This window comes from Rhinolophus sinicus, chromosome 3 (genome assembly GCF_057876585.1).
Source record: "Rhinolophus sinicus isolate RSI-liver-muscle chromosome 3, RSI-T2T, whole genome shotgun sequence".
Taxonomy (NCBI): Eukaryota; Metazoa; Chordata; class Mammalia; order Chiroptera; family Rhinolophidae; genus Rhinolophus; species Rhinolophus sinicus.
In genome coordinates this window covers 27,519,413-27,540,167 of record NC_142503.1, presented here as the reverse complement: position 1 = coordinate 27,540,167, position 20,755 = coordinate 27,519,413, and the positions used below count along the sequence as shown (strand labels likewise).

At 38.1% G+C, this 20,755-nt stretch overlaps 1 protein-coding gene across 1 annotated transcript in view; it reads left to right on the top strand.

Annotated features, from left to right (window-relative positions):
* Positions 1–17,334, top strand: part of PLCXD3 (phosphatidylinositol specific phospholipase C X domain containing 3) — a 141,319-nt gene extending 123,985 nt beyond the window's left edge. Inside the window, exon 3 of the mRNA XM_019748556.3 lies at positions 10,725–17,334. Coding sequence (XP_019604115.1) covers positions 10,725–10,878 — 154 coding nt within the window. The 3' untranslated portion in view covers positions 10,879–17,334. The remainder of the gene's footprint in view (positions 1–10,724) is intronic.
* Positions 17,335–20,755: the final 3,421 nt, after the last annotated feature.

The window sequence follows — 20,755 nt, the reverse complement described above, 5'->3', positions numbered from 1 at the left end:
CTTGAAGGAAATCCCATTGTCTGCCTCCGGGCAATCTAAATCTTAATGTACCCGATGGTCTCTTTGTTTAGAATTTGCGAAGCTTTCTTTCTCCCTTTGCTCCATTACAAAATTAGCAGACAGAATAGTCTGCACAGCAGGAGGCCTTGTCAGAGGGCTGACTGAGCTCACATTCTGTCTCCTGCAGGGTTTACGGCTTATTCTGAAACATTGGCTGGGAGCAAATGATGAGCCTGAGGACACAGGACATTTTATGAAGTCTAAACATCATTTTTCTTGCAGTTTATGTGATCTTATTTTAATTGAAAATGGATTTTTTTTAATGTTTTTATTCCATGCCACAATAAAAAAGGCTCCTGTTGCCATCATCAAAGGAAATGGATGGTGTCTTTTGCTTTGATTTGACTGCATTGCTATTTGTTAAACAAACACAGAAATAAAATAAACTAACAACCTGCCAGGCATAGGAACGAGGTGAAATAGCTTCTGTGTGCTCTTGAGGACTTGGAGCTTGTCCCTTTGACAACCTAAAGCAGCTAGTATAGCTAGGATAATGGTGAAGGTTAGTCATTCCCTGTGCCCAACATTCCTGGTGGGACGGCAGCTCTCGGGTCTTCTGGAACATGTCTGCACTTGTGGCTGTGGCTAAGTCATATAACAACCCTGGACCTATTGGGGTACATTTGAATAGTACCCTCATGGATATCGTCACCTGATATGTGGGTATCTACCTCCAGAGTGTGATTATTCCTAATTTTACAATTAAGGGAAATCGAGACTCAGAGGGTCTGCAAAAGTTTTGCAAGATTATAAATAAAACACATTACTATACATGTTCTCTCTTAACACCGATAAAGTTGATGTGATAGTTTCTGTTTCTTTTTAATAAATTTCTCTCTCTCCTCCTAGACTGTATGTACCAGGAGAGCAAGAGCTGTGTGTGTTTCTGAGCACCATCATGACCTCAGCTCACAGAATAATGTGTAGCACAGAAGAGGTGTTTATAAATATTTGTTAAACAGATGTCTTTATCAAGCTACGAATGGAGTTTGATCTTGATTTGAGCAGAGAATCTGGGAAAGTCAAGGAGAGAGGGATTTCTTCCTTTCACAGCCACCAAGGGAAAACTTCAGATTGACTAACATATGTTTAGTGTTGCCTTTAATTATTTTCTGTTTTACACCTCAATAGTTGCAGTTATTTAAGTGTAGTTCTGTAACTACATAGTGCAGGTCAAAGGAAGACCTTGGAAGGCTGTAGTCCTCCACTCAGGAGAGCACAGGTCTTCGAAAATCTCCAGAGTTGCTTGTTAGGACATTGTTTTACAGATAATTCATGTGACTTAATTCTTTCTTTAAATGCAATTTTAACAGAAAAACCGATCCTTTATCAAATGAGCTATTTTCATTAGACATAAATCAGCTATGCTGCTTCCTGAACAGAAACAGGTCTAGTGAAAAATGATAAGCCTTGTGTTTACGGAAGTTACGATTTATGACATGCACCGTTCAAAATACCAGAGGTTGTTTTGAAGCCCCATTCCAAGGTTCAAACGTACAGATGCAAAGGCCCTGCTTTTTATCACTGGATGCTTCGGTGCATAAAATGCCAACCTTTTTTTTGTTCTTTTCCTTTTGTCTTTTTGTTTTGTTTTATTTTTTCCTGCTTTACATTTTCACATGAAATTTCCAAGCTTTCAGAAATAGCCAGATTGACAGGAAATCACATTTTAAAATATGTCAGACTTGATTTTAATTAGTTGCTTGCTCCTGGCTGACTGAGTTGTTCAGGGGACGAAAGACCTGTGATTATTATTTTGAACATTGCAGATCAACAAAGGCTAGGTTTAGAACAGGCAGATTACTCTGACACTTTCATAGTAATCTTATCCCCAAGTGCATCAAAGAGTTCTGTAAAAGTTAATGAATTGATTTTGAAGATTCTATTCCATTCAATAAAAGAAATAGTTCATTGAAAATTAAATGCATTCAAGTAAAATTCACCAGAAAACACAAGTATTTTATTGTCCACAACTGTTCATGCATAACTGCAAAGCATGCAGTTTAGAGAAGTTAGAGAAGTAGCATATATAAAATGCATTTGTTGTAAAAATATTATGTATACACACACACTTGAACATGAATTTGACATGGATTCTTAAAAATTTCTAATAAAGTTAAAGAATTAAATTATATAATTATAATTAGTAATTAAAATAATAACTAAATTAAAGAAATCTGATGAATTAAGTTTAATTCTAATAAACTTTATTTTTATAAACCTGATGATGACTGCTGCTATGATTATCACAGAACCTCGTGGCACTATACGTATAATTCAGGGAAAGTCGTTTTGCAGATTGACTGGTCAGTTTGAAAATTTGCAAGTGAGACCTGCCAAGTTAGGAAAAGTTAAAATCCTTCAAGTGAGTTTCAAAGAAAACACTTTTATTTAGCAAAATAGCAGTGAATTCACCAACTAAAATCTGGTGCAATAGCCTCAGTGAACAAAGCAGAGTAGCCCTTTCATGAATTGTATTACTGCACATACTTCTATTCCAAAAGTAAATCTTTTGTTTCTAAAAGTAAAACCTGTTCATTTATTCAACAAATATTTATCGAGTACTCAGTCTAGGCCAGGCACTATGTGAAGCTCCAGGGATACAACGTGAGGAAACAGACACTCCTTGTCCTCAAAGAGATCGCAGTCTAGTTGGGGAGACAGATATTGATCAATATCTGTCACATCAGTATAATTCCAATTCTGACTAATGTTTTGAAGAAGCGACATTTAAACTATCACCTGAAAGATGGATGAGTTGGCCAAATGAAGGGACCGGAAAGAAAACCATAGTTGGTTTCCAAAACAAACAACAACAACAACAACATTTACAAAGTTTCCTGAGGAAAATTTGGCTGGTCAAGATGAGCAAGACTGAGGATATGGCTAGAATTCCAAGATGGGGAGAGAGACTGGAGATGAAACAGGAGAAGCCACCAGCGGCCATTGTTCAGGGCCCTATAGGGCAGTTCAGGATTTTTATTTTTGTCCTAAAAGCACCGAGAGATGACTGAAGCATTCTGAGTAGAAGATTAATGTGAATTCATAAGTCAAGGTCAGCACACTGATAGAGGGTGACAGAACTCCTAAATCTTTTCCTTTCATTCTTTTCAAAGCCAGTTCTCAAAGCCAGCACATCAGAAGACTTCTGATTCCCACATCTCTCTCCTCTTTTTGCTTCCTTGGAGAGCGATTTCTGATTCCTGTAGACTTGCCTGTTTCTCTTCTAAGAAACCTGCACTCTGTTTGAAGATGCCTTCCCTCGAGAGTTGCACATTCCGGAGAAGGGCATTGAGGCTTTAAGTACCAAGTTTTTGTTCTGGACCTGCTCTTTTACCATTCATTTAGAATCTATGATGGGAAATGCATGCTTGGATGTTACTATGTGCCCAGGAACAAAGTCCTTCCAAGGGTATTTCCCCCAAAAGCCTCATCACCAGTCTTGCCCTGACAGCACCAGGACATCTCCCACTCCCCACCCTCTTTCTGTCTTTAATTGGAATTGTGAAAGTTGGAAAGAAATCCAGCAGGCTCACTTTTACATCACAACTGTATCATGGCTGGGTATTGCTCAGAATTGCCTGCTGTCTTGCTTCTTTGAGATTCTGTAGCTCCGGGAGAGGGCATTGTATAGGCTGTCACTCAGTGGCTATTCAGTACAATACCGCTTACAGAGAGCTAGGCACTCATCTAAGCACTTTACATGCTCTACCTGTTTTAATCTTCATTATCATACCTATTTAATAGATGGTGAAACTGAGGCTTGCAGTCTTAATTGACTTGCTTATATTAAATGCTGGTGCTGAGACTTGAGTAGAAATAGTCTGGCTCAAGATTAGAGACCAGATTAGATAAATATTTAAATATTTATCTTGAAATGATTCTCCTGGTATCAGTGAGGTCTCACAAGTAAACACTATAAATCCACCATCTGATGAAAAAGAGAGATTAAGAGAAAGGGTGGCATTTATAAGACAACATTGCTATGTTTGTATCATCACATTTTTCTATACTAAAGCAGATCATTCCATAAATAGATACTAAAATATTAATATACAAATTAGAAGGTAATTTAATAATCTCTTCATATTACATAACTTTACTTAAAATGTTCTTCTTCATAATGTTAGTGAACATTATTTAAATTTCTGCTAGTCACTTTTTGTCTATAAAAGCGAATACAACATGAAGGAAGGTAAGAAGGTAGGAAGGAAGGAAGGAAGGAAGGAAGGAAGGAAGGAAGGAAGGAAGGAAGGAAGGAAGGAAGGAAGGAAGGAAGGGAGGAAAGAAGGAAGGAAGGAAGGAAGGAAGGAAGGAAGGAAGGAAGGATGAAGTTTTTTCAGGGTCTCATAGCAATCTGAGAACTTTCAAAGGGAGACAATGAGCTCTTTATATATGAAGAGATACAAGTTTCAGTGTCATTAGATGGTACACTTTGTATGGAATTAATATTAGATGCTTCTTTGCGTGGGAAATCACGGCACTCTTCTTTAATTGGGCAAAATCAATGATGAAGCTTTAAGTGCGTGGAGAATGAAGCTCTCACACCACAGGCTGTCCAAGGGGGTTCTTACCAATCTGGCCAAAACACCTTCCTGTTCCTCCACTAGTCCAATCGCTCCTCCTACTGTCCCCATACCTCCATGGCGCCTACTCTCTGATCACTTTTTCTTTCCTAATCGCATCATCTCTTTCATGCCTGTATGCTTTTATTTAAAACCACTTTATTGAGGTCCGATTGACATAAAAAGTTGTACATATTTAACGTATACAACTCCATGAGTTTGGGGATAAGTTTATACTGGGAAAGCATCACCACCATCAAGGTCATAAACATACCTATCACCTCCCAAAGTTTTTTTCCTGCCTCTTTTATCATTTTTATTATTTTTTATGTGTGTGTGGTAAGAACACTTCACATAGGATCTGCCCTCTTAGTCAATTTTAGTATACAGTATTGTGAGGAGGACATTATGCTAAGTGAAATAATATAGACACAGAAAGACAAATACTATGTGATATCACTTATATAAGGAATCAAAAATAGATTCATAGAAGCAAAGAATAGAATGGTGGTTGCCAGAGACTGAATAGGGAAAGAAATGAGAAGGGGATTGCAAAAACCACAATTACTTTTGTACCCACCTAATATAGCCCATATGCTTTTGCATATGCTGTTCCATTTTCTTGAAATAACTTCCTTCCTCTTTATCTAAAGAGCCATGACCAAGCTCATATTTTACCTGTCTTGGGATGTGTTCCTTAAATTCCTCCTTAATTTCTCCTAAGTGTAATACATTATTTCACCTACTATGCTCCCATAGAATCCTGTACCCATGACCATTGTGCCATATTGTATTGTCATGACTGGTTCAAATCCATTGAGGTTGTTAGTTCCATAAATGTGTTGTTTTGCTTTTGGGTTCCAGAGATCGTGGTAGGTACAGGGGATGTATTGATGACTATGATATGATTTTTGTTTTATATGAACTGTATGCACTGATAGAAATAGGCATGGAAATGGATAATGTCAACGCTATGTGAATACACAGTCATAGGACTACGCTTAAGAAATGTAACTCATAAAGAAAAGGGTTCATCAACCAGATTTGGACAGGAGGGATTTAGGTAATTCCTGAGCCAAATCGGGAAGGGCAAGCAGAAATTAGTCAGACCAAGAACAGTATTAAAGAAGGAATAGTATTTCATATAGAGGAAAGGCCTGGAAAAGTACTGAGGCATGAAACCACAGGGTGTCTGGGGGGGGGGAGGGAAAACAGAAGCATTTCAGTATTACTAGAGAACAAATGAGCACGTAGGAAGTAGCAACAAATGAGGGTGTGTGTGGCAGACGGTGTGAGGAAGGTATGGAGGGTCTCATCTGCACTGCTGAACAGCTAGGTGTATCCTGTAAGTGAGAGAAGACTTTGTGGTTATTCGTGTAGCAGAATAATGCACTCAGCTGAGAGAAGGATCGTTCTGACTGTAGTGTAGGAAAAGCACAAAAAGGAGTGTGGGGGCAGGGCTGTGACACCGTCTCTCTGAGAGAGATGAAGAACGTCTGAACTCAAGGATGGCTCTAGGGAGCTATAACTAAAACACTATCTGCCACGAGTGTGCAATAATACATCTTTGTTGAATGAATGAATGAATGATTTTTTTGAATTAAAGTTTAACCATTTTGTCTTATACCAAGAAAATTGTTATGTTGAGCCAATATTTTTTACCACTAGAGTAGGTTTTTCAGTTCACTTTAATTATGTATCTGTCCAACACGAAGTATGGTTGGAAATTGTCAATTAGCTATAAATCATGCATTCTCAGTGTCAATATTGCCCCAATGGGGTCAAAAATGGGGAGGGCAAATAAAATAATTACTCTTTTTATATACAGCAAAGATATGCAAATAATACATAAATAGATATGTAGTCTATCTGTGGTATTAAATTTTCATGGAAGATGAGGATGCATGGAAAAAATATTTCAAAAGGCTCAATGGGGGGGACAATCATGAATAAAGTTTTAAAAATGCTTCTCTAAATAATTATAGTAACTTGAGTAGCATTTGCTAGTTTTAATCCAGTGTATTGATTCTATTTGTTTAACATAATTCTACTTAAGACTGTCTGAGTATTTGACATTCAATTTGTCATTATTGCTTGTTTTGTCTTAGGTTTCATATTAACTTTAGGAAAGTATATCTTAAACAGAAAAATAGAACTGTTCCCATTACTCAAATAAATTACATTTTAAATGTAAAACATATTTCATGTGAAGACTACAAGCTATTCCTAAAGGATGTTTCATCAATCCTCAAAGCAATTTATTTTATAGAGAAACAGAGAAGAATACTCTTGTGTTCTCCTAACATCTCTCCATGGGGATAACAATTAATTGTTCTAACTTCAGGCCCATGAATTCTAATCTTAGAGTAGGAGAGGTCATCTGAGGAGCAGTTTCTATGATGATCACAGTTCTAAGATGGGGATTTGTTTGCTCAGGAATCTTCCATGACCTAGTACCTTTGTACCTCGGGATCCGGTGAACCAGCTACTGGGTGAAGAATCAACACTGGCCTCAGCATTATTCTTATCCACTCTACCTCATACTTCTCACCTGAGTTCAAATATATCTGTTGAACAACCATTCTATCTGTTACTCTTTTCAAAGAGTGTCTGCCTTTTCTAAAACACCAGGGTTTGCTACCTTCACAACAGGAATATACCATCTGCTCTAGCCAGTCCAGAAGAAAAAGTAATGGAATTCAAACCTGAATGGCTGCACACACATTGCCACAGCATCTGTCTTTCTAATGAACTTGAATAGACTTGTATCTGTGCTCTAGGGATCCAGATTTTTCATTTTAAGACAGAATTCTCTTCTGAAACTGTTGCTATGAAGACCAAATTACTCCACCTGCCAGTCTATTTTCTGAAGGCATCGGGCACTTCATATCCTATGGACTTTTAGAAGCGACTGGATCCTCCTCTCTCGGTGTCTAATGGAAAATTGTATATCTGGAAAAACATGGATCAGCATTTTTAAGGTTCTACTCATAGGATGAAGTAGTTCAAGGCAGTTGACCCAGTTTTGCCTTAGATGGGTTGAGTTTGTTTAGACTAGATATACTTTCTGAGACTGGAGATATGCACACATATTACATTCCATGCTTTAGCCTCATGAACACAAAAGAACGTGACTCCTTTTTTCCCCTTGATTTTCATGACACTATATGCTCCTGATTTTCTTCCTACTTCTATGCCTACTTCTCTTTTGTATTGAATTAACTTTTCTACCCATCCATTAAATGTAGTGATCTTCTCTTTTCTTCCCCCTCTTCAAAATCTTCCCAGATAATTTTATCCATGCTCATCGCTCTAAAGAGTCTCTCTATGGGATGGCTCCTGACCAGCTCTGTGTCCTGATTATCAAACGTGTCCTTAACCACCAACTGAGATCTCAACTTGTGTATCCCAAAGTCACCTCAAAATCAACATGTCTCAGACTGAATTTCATGAATGATGTTTACCTTCCAGAATACTGCTAGAAATCTAGGAATCATTCATGGCCTCTATCTCTCTTTCCATCTATATCCAATCCCACCCCAATCAAATGTTGTCATTTTATCTCTTCAGTTTCTTTCAAATATATCACTACCACTGCAATTTAAGATACTAGTGTCTTTAGTCCGGATTGCTTCAACAGTTCCCTAATTGTCATTCCTGCCCACAGTCTTCCTCTCTCCCACTCATTTTTCCACACTGAAAGCAATTAATCTCTCCAAATTACAAATCATAGTATATTATTTCCCTGGTTAACAGCATTCAGTTGTTTTCATTTCTGAAAGCCCTCTATTGTTGCATCCTGCACGACAAAAGTTGTGGGAAGCGAGGAGGGCTGCCGGCACAGGGTTAAGAAATACAGTAGCCAAGAATAAAGTGCAAGTGGGGCCAACTGACTCGAGCCTCAAAGGACTGAGCCCCGAATCAGGCCAATGGATAGCTTTTATTGATTAACAAATGAGGAAGTAGAGCTTGTTAATCTTAAGATCTGTGAATCTCACACATTATACTAGGAAACTGATTAAACAAATCACCCTTGCCTGCATGTGGCTGGAACGTAAGTCTCAGGATGTACGTACCTCCTCCAAGGGACAAAACCTTTATGCATATAAATAGATGGAAAACTGACGTTATCACATCATTGAATCTCTTCCCAAGCAGGATGTGGGAAGGAATGTAGCCACAGAGGCAGAAGCTCTGCTTAGCAAGGGAATGATGGGGGGCTGTGCTCACCTCTATCAACCTTGTGAGTTCTCCAGATGGCCCCCATGTGACTGCGCTTGGCTTAGGTTGTTCGTTCCTTTGAGGACTCTTACCCGTCATTGACTAACCAGCCATCCTTTGGGGCCAAACAGGGAGACATAGGTGCAAGCAGAAAGGTGAAGCAAAGTCCATGAAAGGTACCGTCTCACAGACTCTCCTTTCTTTAGGGGCAGGAACGAGGGGACAGATGGGTAGGCTGCTGCATGTCCACACTGTATCATCTGTTTTTTTCTTATCTCTTCAACATTTTTAAGAATTCCTTATATTTTGTGATATAACTTCTTTGAGAGTCCTAACCACATCATTCTTTCTCCACCCCCCCCTTGCTCTTTTTCCCTCTCCATCTCATCCAAGAATTTAATGTTTACATGTGTTTCCTCCCACTTTCTTTGTTACTGTACTATCACCTCTCAGGTCCCAGTTTGCTTATCCCTTTGTCATGGAATCTTTTCCTGCTTCCTCAAGTCACAGATTTCACTCCAGAGTGCTGTCTTAGAACATTCCATGTCATTATTAAGATCACCTGTATTAGTGTGTTTGCATCTCTACTCCTAAGCACACACCATACTTCTGTCAATGAAGAAATGGTATTTCCTCTTCCTGAAAATTCATGACATCATCCTCCATCCCCAATTCTCCCCTTTACTCAGGCAAATCTTCCTAATGGCTCCACATGCAGGGAGCATTCTTCTGAAAAGTTTTCCCTGACTTCCCAGGCTAGGCTAGGTGACTGTCCTCTGCTGCCATGGTAATGAATCATCTTCTATAATGAAAGTCAGATCACTCCACTCTTCTGCTCGAGGTCTTCCAAAGACTCCCCATTTCACTCAGAGTAAACCTCAAAAAAAGGGTAATATTCTGCAGGGCCCTGCAAGGTCTGCCCCTTTCTTCATTATGTCTCTGACTTCATCTCTTACTCCTCTCCCCTTTCTCCGAGCTTCGGCATACTCCCACGTTAGGGCCATGGCAGTAGCTGAAACGCTTTCCCTAGAAGTTCGTATGACCAACTTCCTTGTCTCCCTCTAACCTTTGCACTAATGTCCCCTCACCAATGAAACCTACTAAACCACCCTATTTTAAGTTGCAATTTGCCCCATTCCTCTCTGCACGCTGCTATCCTCCTTTTTTGGCTCCATTTTTATAGCACTTATTCCCTCCTATAAAGTGATATAATTTATTTATGATTATTTTTAATGACTGTCTCTCCTCATTAGAATGTAAGCCCCACAAGGGTGAATATTTTTATCGGTTTTGTTCACTCAAGTTTTTCCAAGTGCCTTCAGTGGAATATAATAGGTGTTCGGTAAATGTGTTTAAAGGAATGGGCTCTGGTTGTACAATATTAAAATTTTCTTCCTTTTCCAACTGCCCACCACCAAATTGTGAACTCTTTGGATGCAGGGATTTGTCTATTGTCAAGCTATGTCAATTTACAACATCTAGCACATTTCCTGAAAATAGTAGGTTTTTAATAAATGTCTGCTAAGTGCATGTATTACCACCCCATAGCTTTGCAGAGTTTGCAGTCACACCATGCCAGACCCGAATACAGGTGTGAGAATGGTATTGTCTTTGTGGCGAAGTTTCACTCTAAACTCTCCCAGCATCTGAGATCTCCAAAGACGCAGAGACCAGCATAGACCAATATGGTGAATACTTCTCCTGTAGAGTCTCTGCAGAGGTTGAGAATTTACCGTTGTACATTTGGCCTTATTCCTCCATTCTATAATTGGGGCATTTATTTTAGTAAAGTAGAAAACTAAAGGGAAGCCTGGGAATTGTGAGCTTGAAAAATCATATCTTGCCCTTTGTGACTTCTCTTTTTCTTTCCTTTCTCAGAGCTCTTCCTGCCATGATGCAGTGGGTCCGCACTCAGAAGCCAGGAGAGAGTGGCATTAATATTGTCACTGCTGATTTTGTAGAACTTGGTGATTTCATCAGCACTGTCATAAAGCTCAACTATGTCTTTGATGAAGGAGAAGCTAACACTTGATAGCACCATGTTGAGCATCCATGAGTAAGATGGGGAAGACTCAATGTATTAGGCATATGATCTATAAACATTCTGATTTTCCTATTCCACTGAGTCTCTGCGGGGATTAGGGCTGGTAGTGGGTGGGAAAAGGGGGAATCCATTTCTTGAGTGATTACTATCATAGTCTGCATTAGTATAAATATTTCATTTCCCTTTGATGAGTAAAATCTACTTCTAGTGTTAGAGATTTAAAAAAAGACCAGAGAATTTTGTTTTTCAAAATCAGTTCTTGTAACGTATAACTCATGAGTGTTTATTTGATTGTGTTTCTGATTTCAACTTAGGGCTCCTACATTCTCCATATCCTCTAACTGAAACTTTCTGTTCCCTCTCTTGCTTGCTCTTTTTAATCAGATACTGTATGGGACTCAAAACAATTGAATGCCCAACAGAATGTTTATTACATTGTTGTACTGAAATTCATTTGTTGTGTGAGACTTAGTATAATAGTCTATAGTCATCTGCTACTGGGCAGTCACCGCTAAATTTTATCATAGAAAATATGTATCAAATCAGTTTCCCTGTATCAGTAATATTGGAGGACATAATCAGTGGTTTTGTGTTATAATAGTGTTTCACAGTATTTCTATTTAAGGCAGCTATAAATATAGAGTAAGTACTTCTTTGGAAGAACTATTAGTGCCAACTCCATAGTGAAAAATGGGGGACGGGGAAGAGATGGTTGCTATTTTAATTCAGGAGTCTCTTAAATCATATTGCCCTGCAAATGCCCAGTAAATAAAAAATGATAAATGGTAAGTGTGTTAAAATCAGAGAACTCTGAAAAGAGCACTTACAAAAACTCTCCTAACAATTCTCTTGATCAAAAACCGAAAGGAAGAAAAGAGAGAATGAAAGATTGTGCAAGCTTTCCTCTCAAATTAGGAGTTCCAAATATGTCATTCTAAATCCCAGATTTTGAGGAACAGACACGTATTTCAAGAAGCTTTAATTCAGGTATTTTACTTGAAGTTGAAGAAGGAAGAAAGATGGCAGGAGTCAGAGCAACATTTTTGAAACTGTGTCCAGGAAATATCAAGGATCCATGAACCTTCTTGAAAAGATTCTTAAATACATGTAATCTGATTAGATTTACTGAAAATGGGCACTGACTCATCTCTTCTGGGTTCCTTCCTACCCTAGGGTTGAGAATAAGGCAGAGGCAAAAGTTTCTGTGGTCCAACATTTGATAGTCTGGGTCAACAGGGAAGAAGAATGATAATGCAACTTTGAGTATTGCTTCCTCCTTGTTGTCTTGGTGACAGCTGACAATTTAAAAATAATCTCAAAGAGCACAATAACCCTTACTCATTTGCTTCAAGGAATAATGTGAGGCATATATAAAAATCTGTAAAATTTGCTGAAATTCTTATGATTATGAGTTATTTTACCTTCATGTTTAGAAATAACCATACCTCAATAGTTTCTTGGGAAAACAGTAAAATGCACCCATAAAGAAACAAAAGCATGGCCTCAGCTTTTAGTTAATCTAAATGTAAGACATGTGGTTAAATCTCTTAGACTTAGGTAAGGGAGTTTATTCAAGATTATGTAAGTCAAGATTATAAATAATCAGGAGTTAATTATAAGATTATTAATACTAATTATCAGAAAATAGTATTTAGTAGCAACTGCAAGGAGGGAAGAGAAATTGTTTATACTGAAGAGAATGTTTATGAAAAGTGTGTAGGTATGTGTGGTAGACCAAGCAGTGTGCATATATACATACGACAGGTATTTTCCACCTTCTGATTGTGTGTATATGTCTCGCCATACGCAAAATACCAATATATACCCACTCCTGTGCAGGCTGACAGATACAAATACACACAAACACACAGAGACATGGATAGACATTCTTCTTTTCAAGTGAAAACATTGATACTATTAAATAATTTAATTTTAAGACTTAAACCCTGTACAGTGTATGAAAAAGAGTGATAAGACATTTGAAAGTAGAGTAGCTGATCATATTATTTTTGTAAAAATGACCTAGCTTAGGACTAAATTATTTACTAGTTTTCGTTCTGCTTTGCAGTGCTTTTGTCTTTCTATCTCTTTCACCTGTTCTTATGTGCAATTGAATATGAATCCTTTTTAAAGGGTTGTGGATTATTAAAATTTATGTCCTGTAAATTTGCTTTTTGGGTAGATTTTCTCTCTGACTACTCATTACTCATTCCTCAGGAGGATCTTTAGCCAAGCACACTTGAAGTGACACAAGGATTTAACGTATAAATATAATAGAAGACAGATCTTTCAACATATTAATGAAAAATTAATATAGAGATAACTATGTTGTATTTTCTTGAACTTAGATGCTTTCTTATAAAGTTTGCTTAGAATTAGCTTTGCCATATTTATCATTGGGTGCTGGAAGAAAAACAAACAGGCTGAAGGATTAGACAAATTGTGCAATTTCTTAACTGGAGAAAGCTTTCTATTGTTATTAATGATATGCACACAGAAACCTTGTTTGACAACAGGTACTTTTGAGCCAATGTTATTGTTATCAGGTGGACATACAGTACCTATGTAGTGGGCCCTAAGAGTAAATGGACTTGCCTTAATTTCTAAAGGAGAGAGTAGGTAGATGTGAACTGTGGGTCTTCCAGCTGGAGAGTTCAGTAGGAGGGATTCTTTTGAAAGGCGGATAGAGAGAAGGTGCCTTTGGCTGTCTTCTGTTCATTGGACCTGCCCTGGAGTGCACTTAGGGAGCAGGCTGTGAGCCTTAAATAAACAGGTGGGGGAGAGGACTAGTGATATGCAGTCAGAGCGTAGCCTCAGCCGATGGGTCTTTGTCTGAGCTGGGCATTGTCTTTCCAGAGAGCTAGGAACACAAGGGCTACAAACAGGCCCCAAGATGGTAGGCGATACATCTTGGTGCACTTTCTGTTTTGCTTGTTTCTTCAGACTTTATGTCACAAATTCTGCAAGGCAAAAAACAGAAACAAAATCCAACTTTTACCTAATCTACAGCAGGAAGTCAAAGGAGTGGATGGGATGAGGGAAAATATGCAAAGTTTTATTTTTTTTGGTTTGCTTTCCTGTCTGTAATTTTGAAGGACCAAAAAGGAATGCTCCTGCCATTATCATGTATGTCTCCCTTGTTAGTACACAATCATATGAATGCAGAGAATGAGGAGGCATCTTTTAAAAGCCTTAGGATATTCTGTATGATGACCTCAATATTCACTTTCAGCCATACTAGGAAAAGTCACTTTTCATGGAGCGCCACCTAACAGTGAATGTATTAGTGCATAAAGTGTCTGGCATGTATGCACCTATGTGTCTACAAACATGCAAACACACACACACACACATATGCACATACACACACATAGCACGCACGTCTCCCACACACACATTATTCAAGTTGAAATTGCACTCTAATCACTCAGTCTAATTCTACTGTCATTTTAATTTTTAAAATCAATATCTCCCACAATAGTAGAAATAAACATAATTCAAATATTTAAACATTTAAGAGGCAAAAAATCACTAGAAAAATCAATGAAAACCATCATAAATAAGAAATGTCTAGAAGTAATAGTCTAACTACATTGTCAATGACACTTCATGCTGGAGAATCAAAGATGGACTTGAATATAAATTACAAACAAACAACCTCTCATCTCCACTTAAAGTTATTTTAAGTTCTTTGAGGTTCTGATGTCTTTTAGCCAGGGTTACTTGTTCAGGTTCTCCCCTGGTCGGATTCTAGTCAGAAAGTTGGAAGTCTCAGGAAATGCATGTTTTCGTGAGTTTTTCAGTTCTACAGTTTTATTGATCCAATGACACAATCTTCTAACTTTTAGTTACTCGTCCAAATGACAGCTCCATAGGTAGAGTGCTCACATTTTGAACTGCTAATAGAAAATAATGCACAGTGTCCCTCAGGATATGCTAAACAAGGTTTTTGCAAGTATTTTATTTTACAGCACTTCAGTCTTTTCAACTAGATTTCAATGACACAATGAAGGGTGTAAATGCTATTTTTGCCATAACTTATTGGTGGCTCCTGTGTTCCATGCAGTTTTAAATAATGCTCTAAATTGTTGTTTTCTCAATGGCAATGATAAAATATTCTGTAGAATTTGTAAAATGTGTTGATTGAGTATGTTGAAAATTGTGTAATTTCCATTTCATTTGTAAGACTATTTTATAGGTATTAGTTCTAAATGTGTATTTGTATGACTCAAAAGTATGTACTTGTATATGGTATATGTGTGTAAGCATATTGTATCTTATGAAAAAAAAAAATCAAACTTATCCTAAAGAAAAAGGGCACATTATGACCAGCCTTAATTCATTAATTCATTGCCTTTTTTTTTTTTTTGCAATTTGGGATTAAAATTTAAAGAGAAATTATGTCTTTGTTAAAAATGATCTTTAAAAACATCATATGAGGAATGTGCTTTAGAACTTATCTGAGTTCCCACAAAGAGGAAACAATAGTTCAGCTTGTGGAGCTTCCCATGCTTCTCCAAAGTTCCAAAGGTCAATTTGTTAAATTCATTATCAAACAGGGAGACTAAATTCATATTTGTTTCCATCAGCAACAGAACCAGTTCACTTTTAAAACTGTTCTTCCAAACATTATCCCATTTTGCTTATAAGGATAAGTTTTCCATGAAAGACTGTTTCTCCAAACCATTACTTTTTAAAAATTGGATCTTCTCAACTAAGACAAACTGCCTTGGCTCTGTGAGAGTTGCTAAAGACCCACCAACATTAGGGGGTTCCAGCATGGTTCCCTTCTCAAAAAACAAGCATGCAACACTCTTACACTTTTGCGGTCTGCCTATGTGTAGTCTAGCAATGGAAAGCTCATGAGTAATTTGAGGATCTGCCCAGGGTGTCAGGCTTGAAGCGAAAACTCGGTAATCTTCCTTGGGCCTGGGATCTGGATATGGAATATTAATCAATCTTCCTATTTCCTCTCTTCCTCCATCCTCAATTACTTCTTTTCCATATTTAGGGTTGCCAGACAAAATACAGAACACCAGTGAAGTTCAAGTTTCAGAAAAACAATGAATATTTTTAGTATAAGAATTTCCCAAATATTTCATGAGACATACTAAAAAAATTATTCATTGTTTATCTGAAATTGAATTTAACTGAGTGTCCTGTAATTTTTTTTTTTTTTTCTAATCTGGCAACCCTCTCCATCCTGCCTCTCTTTTTCAGCTAGGATACCTAAAAGGGGTAAAATCCTGCCTCCTTCCATACCCCCTTTTAAGATACCTCATGTAAATCAATAGTCCAAATACCTTTCGTGAAGGAAAATGTTGATCCATGCCAAGTCCTATAGATGCTTGAAGAAGGACCAATTCAAATATAGATGGAATAATCAAGCAAGTACCTTTATAAGATTAATGCCACCACATTCAAAATTTCACTTCACTGGCCTATTGTGAGGTGCAGAGTCTCCCCCATTATTCCCTTAAGTGATATTCCTCAGTAATTGGGATAACCAAAAACACCCACACAAGAAAAAGGCCCCTGGAAAATGGTAGTGCCTTCTAATTCAGTACCAAGGCCTCTTTTAAAATTCAATTTCTTTCAGAGAGGTAACAAAATAATCCTTTACTCTCCCTCATTATTATCTTACCACGAATTATTTTTATCAAATTAGAACTGGTCCCTGATGGAACTGTAGAAAATTTGACATAGAAAGGAACTTTCTTGACTATCAGAAGAAGACAGAAGAGTCTGAGGTATAGACACAGCCCTGTCGGTGACGCCTCAAGAGATTGGGTGGTAGTTAGATAGCAGGTAGGGGACAGAATGTGGACACTGACAATGGTAACAGCTGACAGAGAGACTTGCCAAAGCAAATTATAATAGCCAGCACCTTTTCTGAGGAACTGACAATGCAAGACGTCCCAGAGTAAGAACAGGGAGAGTGAAGGCCAGTTTCCAGGACAGTTAACAGAGAATAAAACCATGGCAGAATTCCTGAATTAGAATTTTCAAATATCGTTATATCCAACAGTGAATCCTTGACATAATCTCAATGTGGGTGGAGTTTGGGAACATTTTTGGTACCTTCCTCCTCTCTTGAAATTCCTGTAAGTGATAAGAAAACCCAAATCCCTTAATATAATGTTTCCATCTCATGGTCCCTCCTTGCACACATTTGTGTTGATTTGCTTCATTTCTAAAGGATGGGAATTTGCAGAGCTGGTGACATTTCTTTCATTAGACACCAGAAATTCACCAGAGGGAGACAGATCTGTGCCTTCTCTTTTTAGGATCTGGTCATTGATAGTTTAATAAATGTGGTGTAAAGAAAATACCTATCTACAGTTCTGTTTAGCAAATGTGAATTTTTTTGATAAGATCGTGTTCATAATGTAAAAATAAGAAAGTTTCTTTGTGAAATGCCTAATAAAGTCCTGCTACCAGTTATCTTTATTTTTTTTTATTTCACATTTATTAGTGCTTCATTATAAGCACAAAAGTGGATCTCTTAAATAGGACATGACTCAAAACATCAGAAAATATAATTCTGTTTAGGAAATATGAGCCATCATATTAGGATTTCCTCTGTGAAACAATAGATTCTCCACCAATAAAGGCAATGCCATGAATGCTTACATCAGAGTTAGGTATCTCTGAAGTCTGATACTCTTAGCTTCTGATATTACCAAAAAGAAAACCAATATCAATATAGCAATGTTTTAGTAACATAGTATATTAATATTAGAAAACACTGTCTTGAGGTTAAAAGCTTAGGGTAAAGAAAATCTACTTTTGCTGAACCTCTGTTATGCCCAATGCATGAAACATTATTTCAAAAGTGAAGTTGCTTTTGTATTTCACCAAATAAAACCTACGTGTTGGGGTTCAAATCATTCTTAAAACAAAGTTTAACCATGGTAATAGTATTATAAAGATAATGCAGGGGGGAAAAAAGATGTGGTCCAAGGTTATCTTTGAGGTTGAACTTGGACATAAGATCACAAAAAGTCTCTGCTTGTTATATATGCTAATAGGTTCATGACATTAGAGGATTTCTATTTATAAAACTGTAATGAGCTCTACATTTATGAACTAGTGTATATCTCCAAATAATATGCCACATTATCATATCTTTGTCCTTAACATAACATTGTTATAGTGTCAGCAGAGTCATTATACACCCATTCAGTCATTCAGCAAACATTTGCCAAATACCTGCTATATGGCCGGCTCCCTGTTAATTAAGCACCACAAAACATTTCTAAAATGTTTTGTAGGGAAATGAATGCAAGTACATCTTTGCTAGTTTCTCACTAGAGTTAATGGGTGGCACCATTTTGTCCTCAAACAAACGTAAATTCATTCTCACTGACTTTTTCAAAGTAGTATCTCCAGATAGTAAAACGGTTTGAACAATTATTTCTCAAAGCTGGAGAAGAAAAGAACAATCTCTATAGTAAGTATTGTGAGAAACAGGTTGGTCGTGGCCACATGTAATGAAGAGTGGATCCCTCCTCTCTTCATACCACAGTACAGGACACTGTGTACGAGCTTAGCTGCCTCATTCTATCTGCAGCTCTAAAACAGCGAAGACAGAGGGTCCATCCCTTCTCCTTCCTCCCCTCACCTCCAGAGTTTCTGATGAAACTGCTTTTTCTCAACAAGAGAGGCTGACTTCATAAAATAAGCAGACCCCATAAAGCAAAGGAGGGTCTCCCCCACACAGGGTAAAAATGGTAATGCTTCCTAGAACCAATGAGTGAAAACGTCACCTGAAATTGGAGGAAACTGTTCTTCTTAAACAGAAAATAATACTGTGGCTCACAATACTTTGATGGAAGGTTTCCACAGTGGCTCTCTCTACATGTGGTTCAATATATGACCTTAGTAATGAGCTTTAGGAAGGCTGCATGGGCATTAAGTGGCAAAGAGTGAATCTAAATGTACCTGGGCACCTTCTACTATAGTCAACCTTTAGTCCTGGGATATAAATATTCTTGGAACCATCTGGTGCTATTCAGCAACGGTGAACCACATTAAATTCTAGAAGGTGGGATTCGGTGCCTTAAGTGACACAGAGAGAAGGGTGGTGAGAACTCCAATGCTGGCAGTTCCCAAAGTGCTTCTTGGCAGAATGCTTATTCTCCACTCACATCTTTTCCTCAGAGGAATGTGTGAGCTTGACCTCCTGGGATTTTACTGAGAAATAAGAAAAAAAAATTTCCTCAACACAACTGTGCAGCAATTATTGTGCTCTTTCATTCTGGGGACAAAAAAATGTACCTGCACACTGGTTTCTCTTTTGGCATGGGGAAAAGGCAGAAAATATTAATTTAGAACCAACAAGTCTTTTCTCATTATAAGATTATTCATCTTCAATTTAAGCTTTAAAGGTCAGAGGCATATCTTAGCTAGTTCTGTAGTCCCAAGACATGGCAGTTATTGAAACATCTTTGGAAACAATGAAATGAAATTGTGACCACCTGTGACCCAATCAAATGGTGGACAAGTGCTCGAGAAAGGCCATGAACATGCTGAGCACTGTTTGGTGGTTATGAGGATTCAAAAAAGTACAATGCAATATCATCCACCTCCTGTGTTCCTTGGAGACATACTGACAACACTGAGAGAATTTAGGGGAAAGTATCTGCATGGTATTTTCTCTAAGTACAGAAAGACCCCCTCTCTTAGCTGTAAAGTCAACTCAAACTTTGGAAAGAATATTACCCAGGGGAACTTGGCTTAGGATACCTCATAAAAGGAGCTGAGAAAGTGTGTGGGAGGGGATAACATTTTGAGCTTCAACAAAATCTCTTGAACTTTCCATTTCTCATCTGCTTGTAGATACCAGTGGGGTTGCATGGCTATAGTAACCAGGATTCCACAGACTCCTGCTTGCACACAAGATCTCTGCTCACACACCCTTTGGGAAGACTGTCCCCCTCCCCACATTTTCCTGAGTAACAAGAAGATGTCTCCTGTGTGCTGAATTTAAAAATTCCACAGCCTTTGCCTATTGGCTACTGTTATTTTTTCATCTCGATGCCCACTCTGGTCTCAGTTGTGGTGCCGCTTCTCCATCAGATTCAGCAACCTGCCCAGTTGGCACTGTTTATCTCCAGCTCATCATCACTGCAAAGGGACAGTTCTCATGTGCTAAAGGGGTAAGTGGTCTGTGGCCAAGTGAAGGTAGGTGAGGAAATGCTTCTCCTCCCTTTATGTTACGTTCTAACAGACGGGCTCTTGTAACCCAATAATCACCCAGTATCGGGTAAAAATCTCATTCAAGTTTTAGATACAGCCCCTCCACCCTTCCTATCTCTGTCTCTCTCTCATCTATAGGCTCGGGACTGAAATTAATTCCAGGGAAAGCCACTACACTCTTCTCAAAGTCACTACTCACCTCTGAGGACCAAGGTTTTCTTCCTGGTCAAATTTATCTTCCTGGCTTCTCCTTCACTCAAGAAATTATCCTAGGAGGTTTCTTGATTCTTATACAAATAGGCCTCTGATACACCCACTCTCCTAATTCTGTTATTTAGGCTCATTCCAGGACTCCCGAAGCATGTGGCCTTAAAAAACCAGCAGCTCCTGCCAGCAGCCATTTCCATACATGGATAAATGACAAAATTGGAGAGGGGACTTTGTGTTCAGGTTCCCAGCTTCTCCTTAGTAGGAGTCTCCCTTCCCATATCCACCCCAACAAAACCTATTCCCTCCGAATTGGAAGAGCTCATTCACAATGAAGTATTAATAGGGCTTAAGACAGTGGTTTTCAAGTGTTTCTTACTTTAAAGAAGCATTTACAGAAAAGTAAAACTCACAAGACAATAGTCGTGTATTGCAGGATGGTTTTCATAAGAGTAAG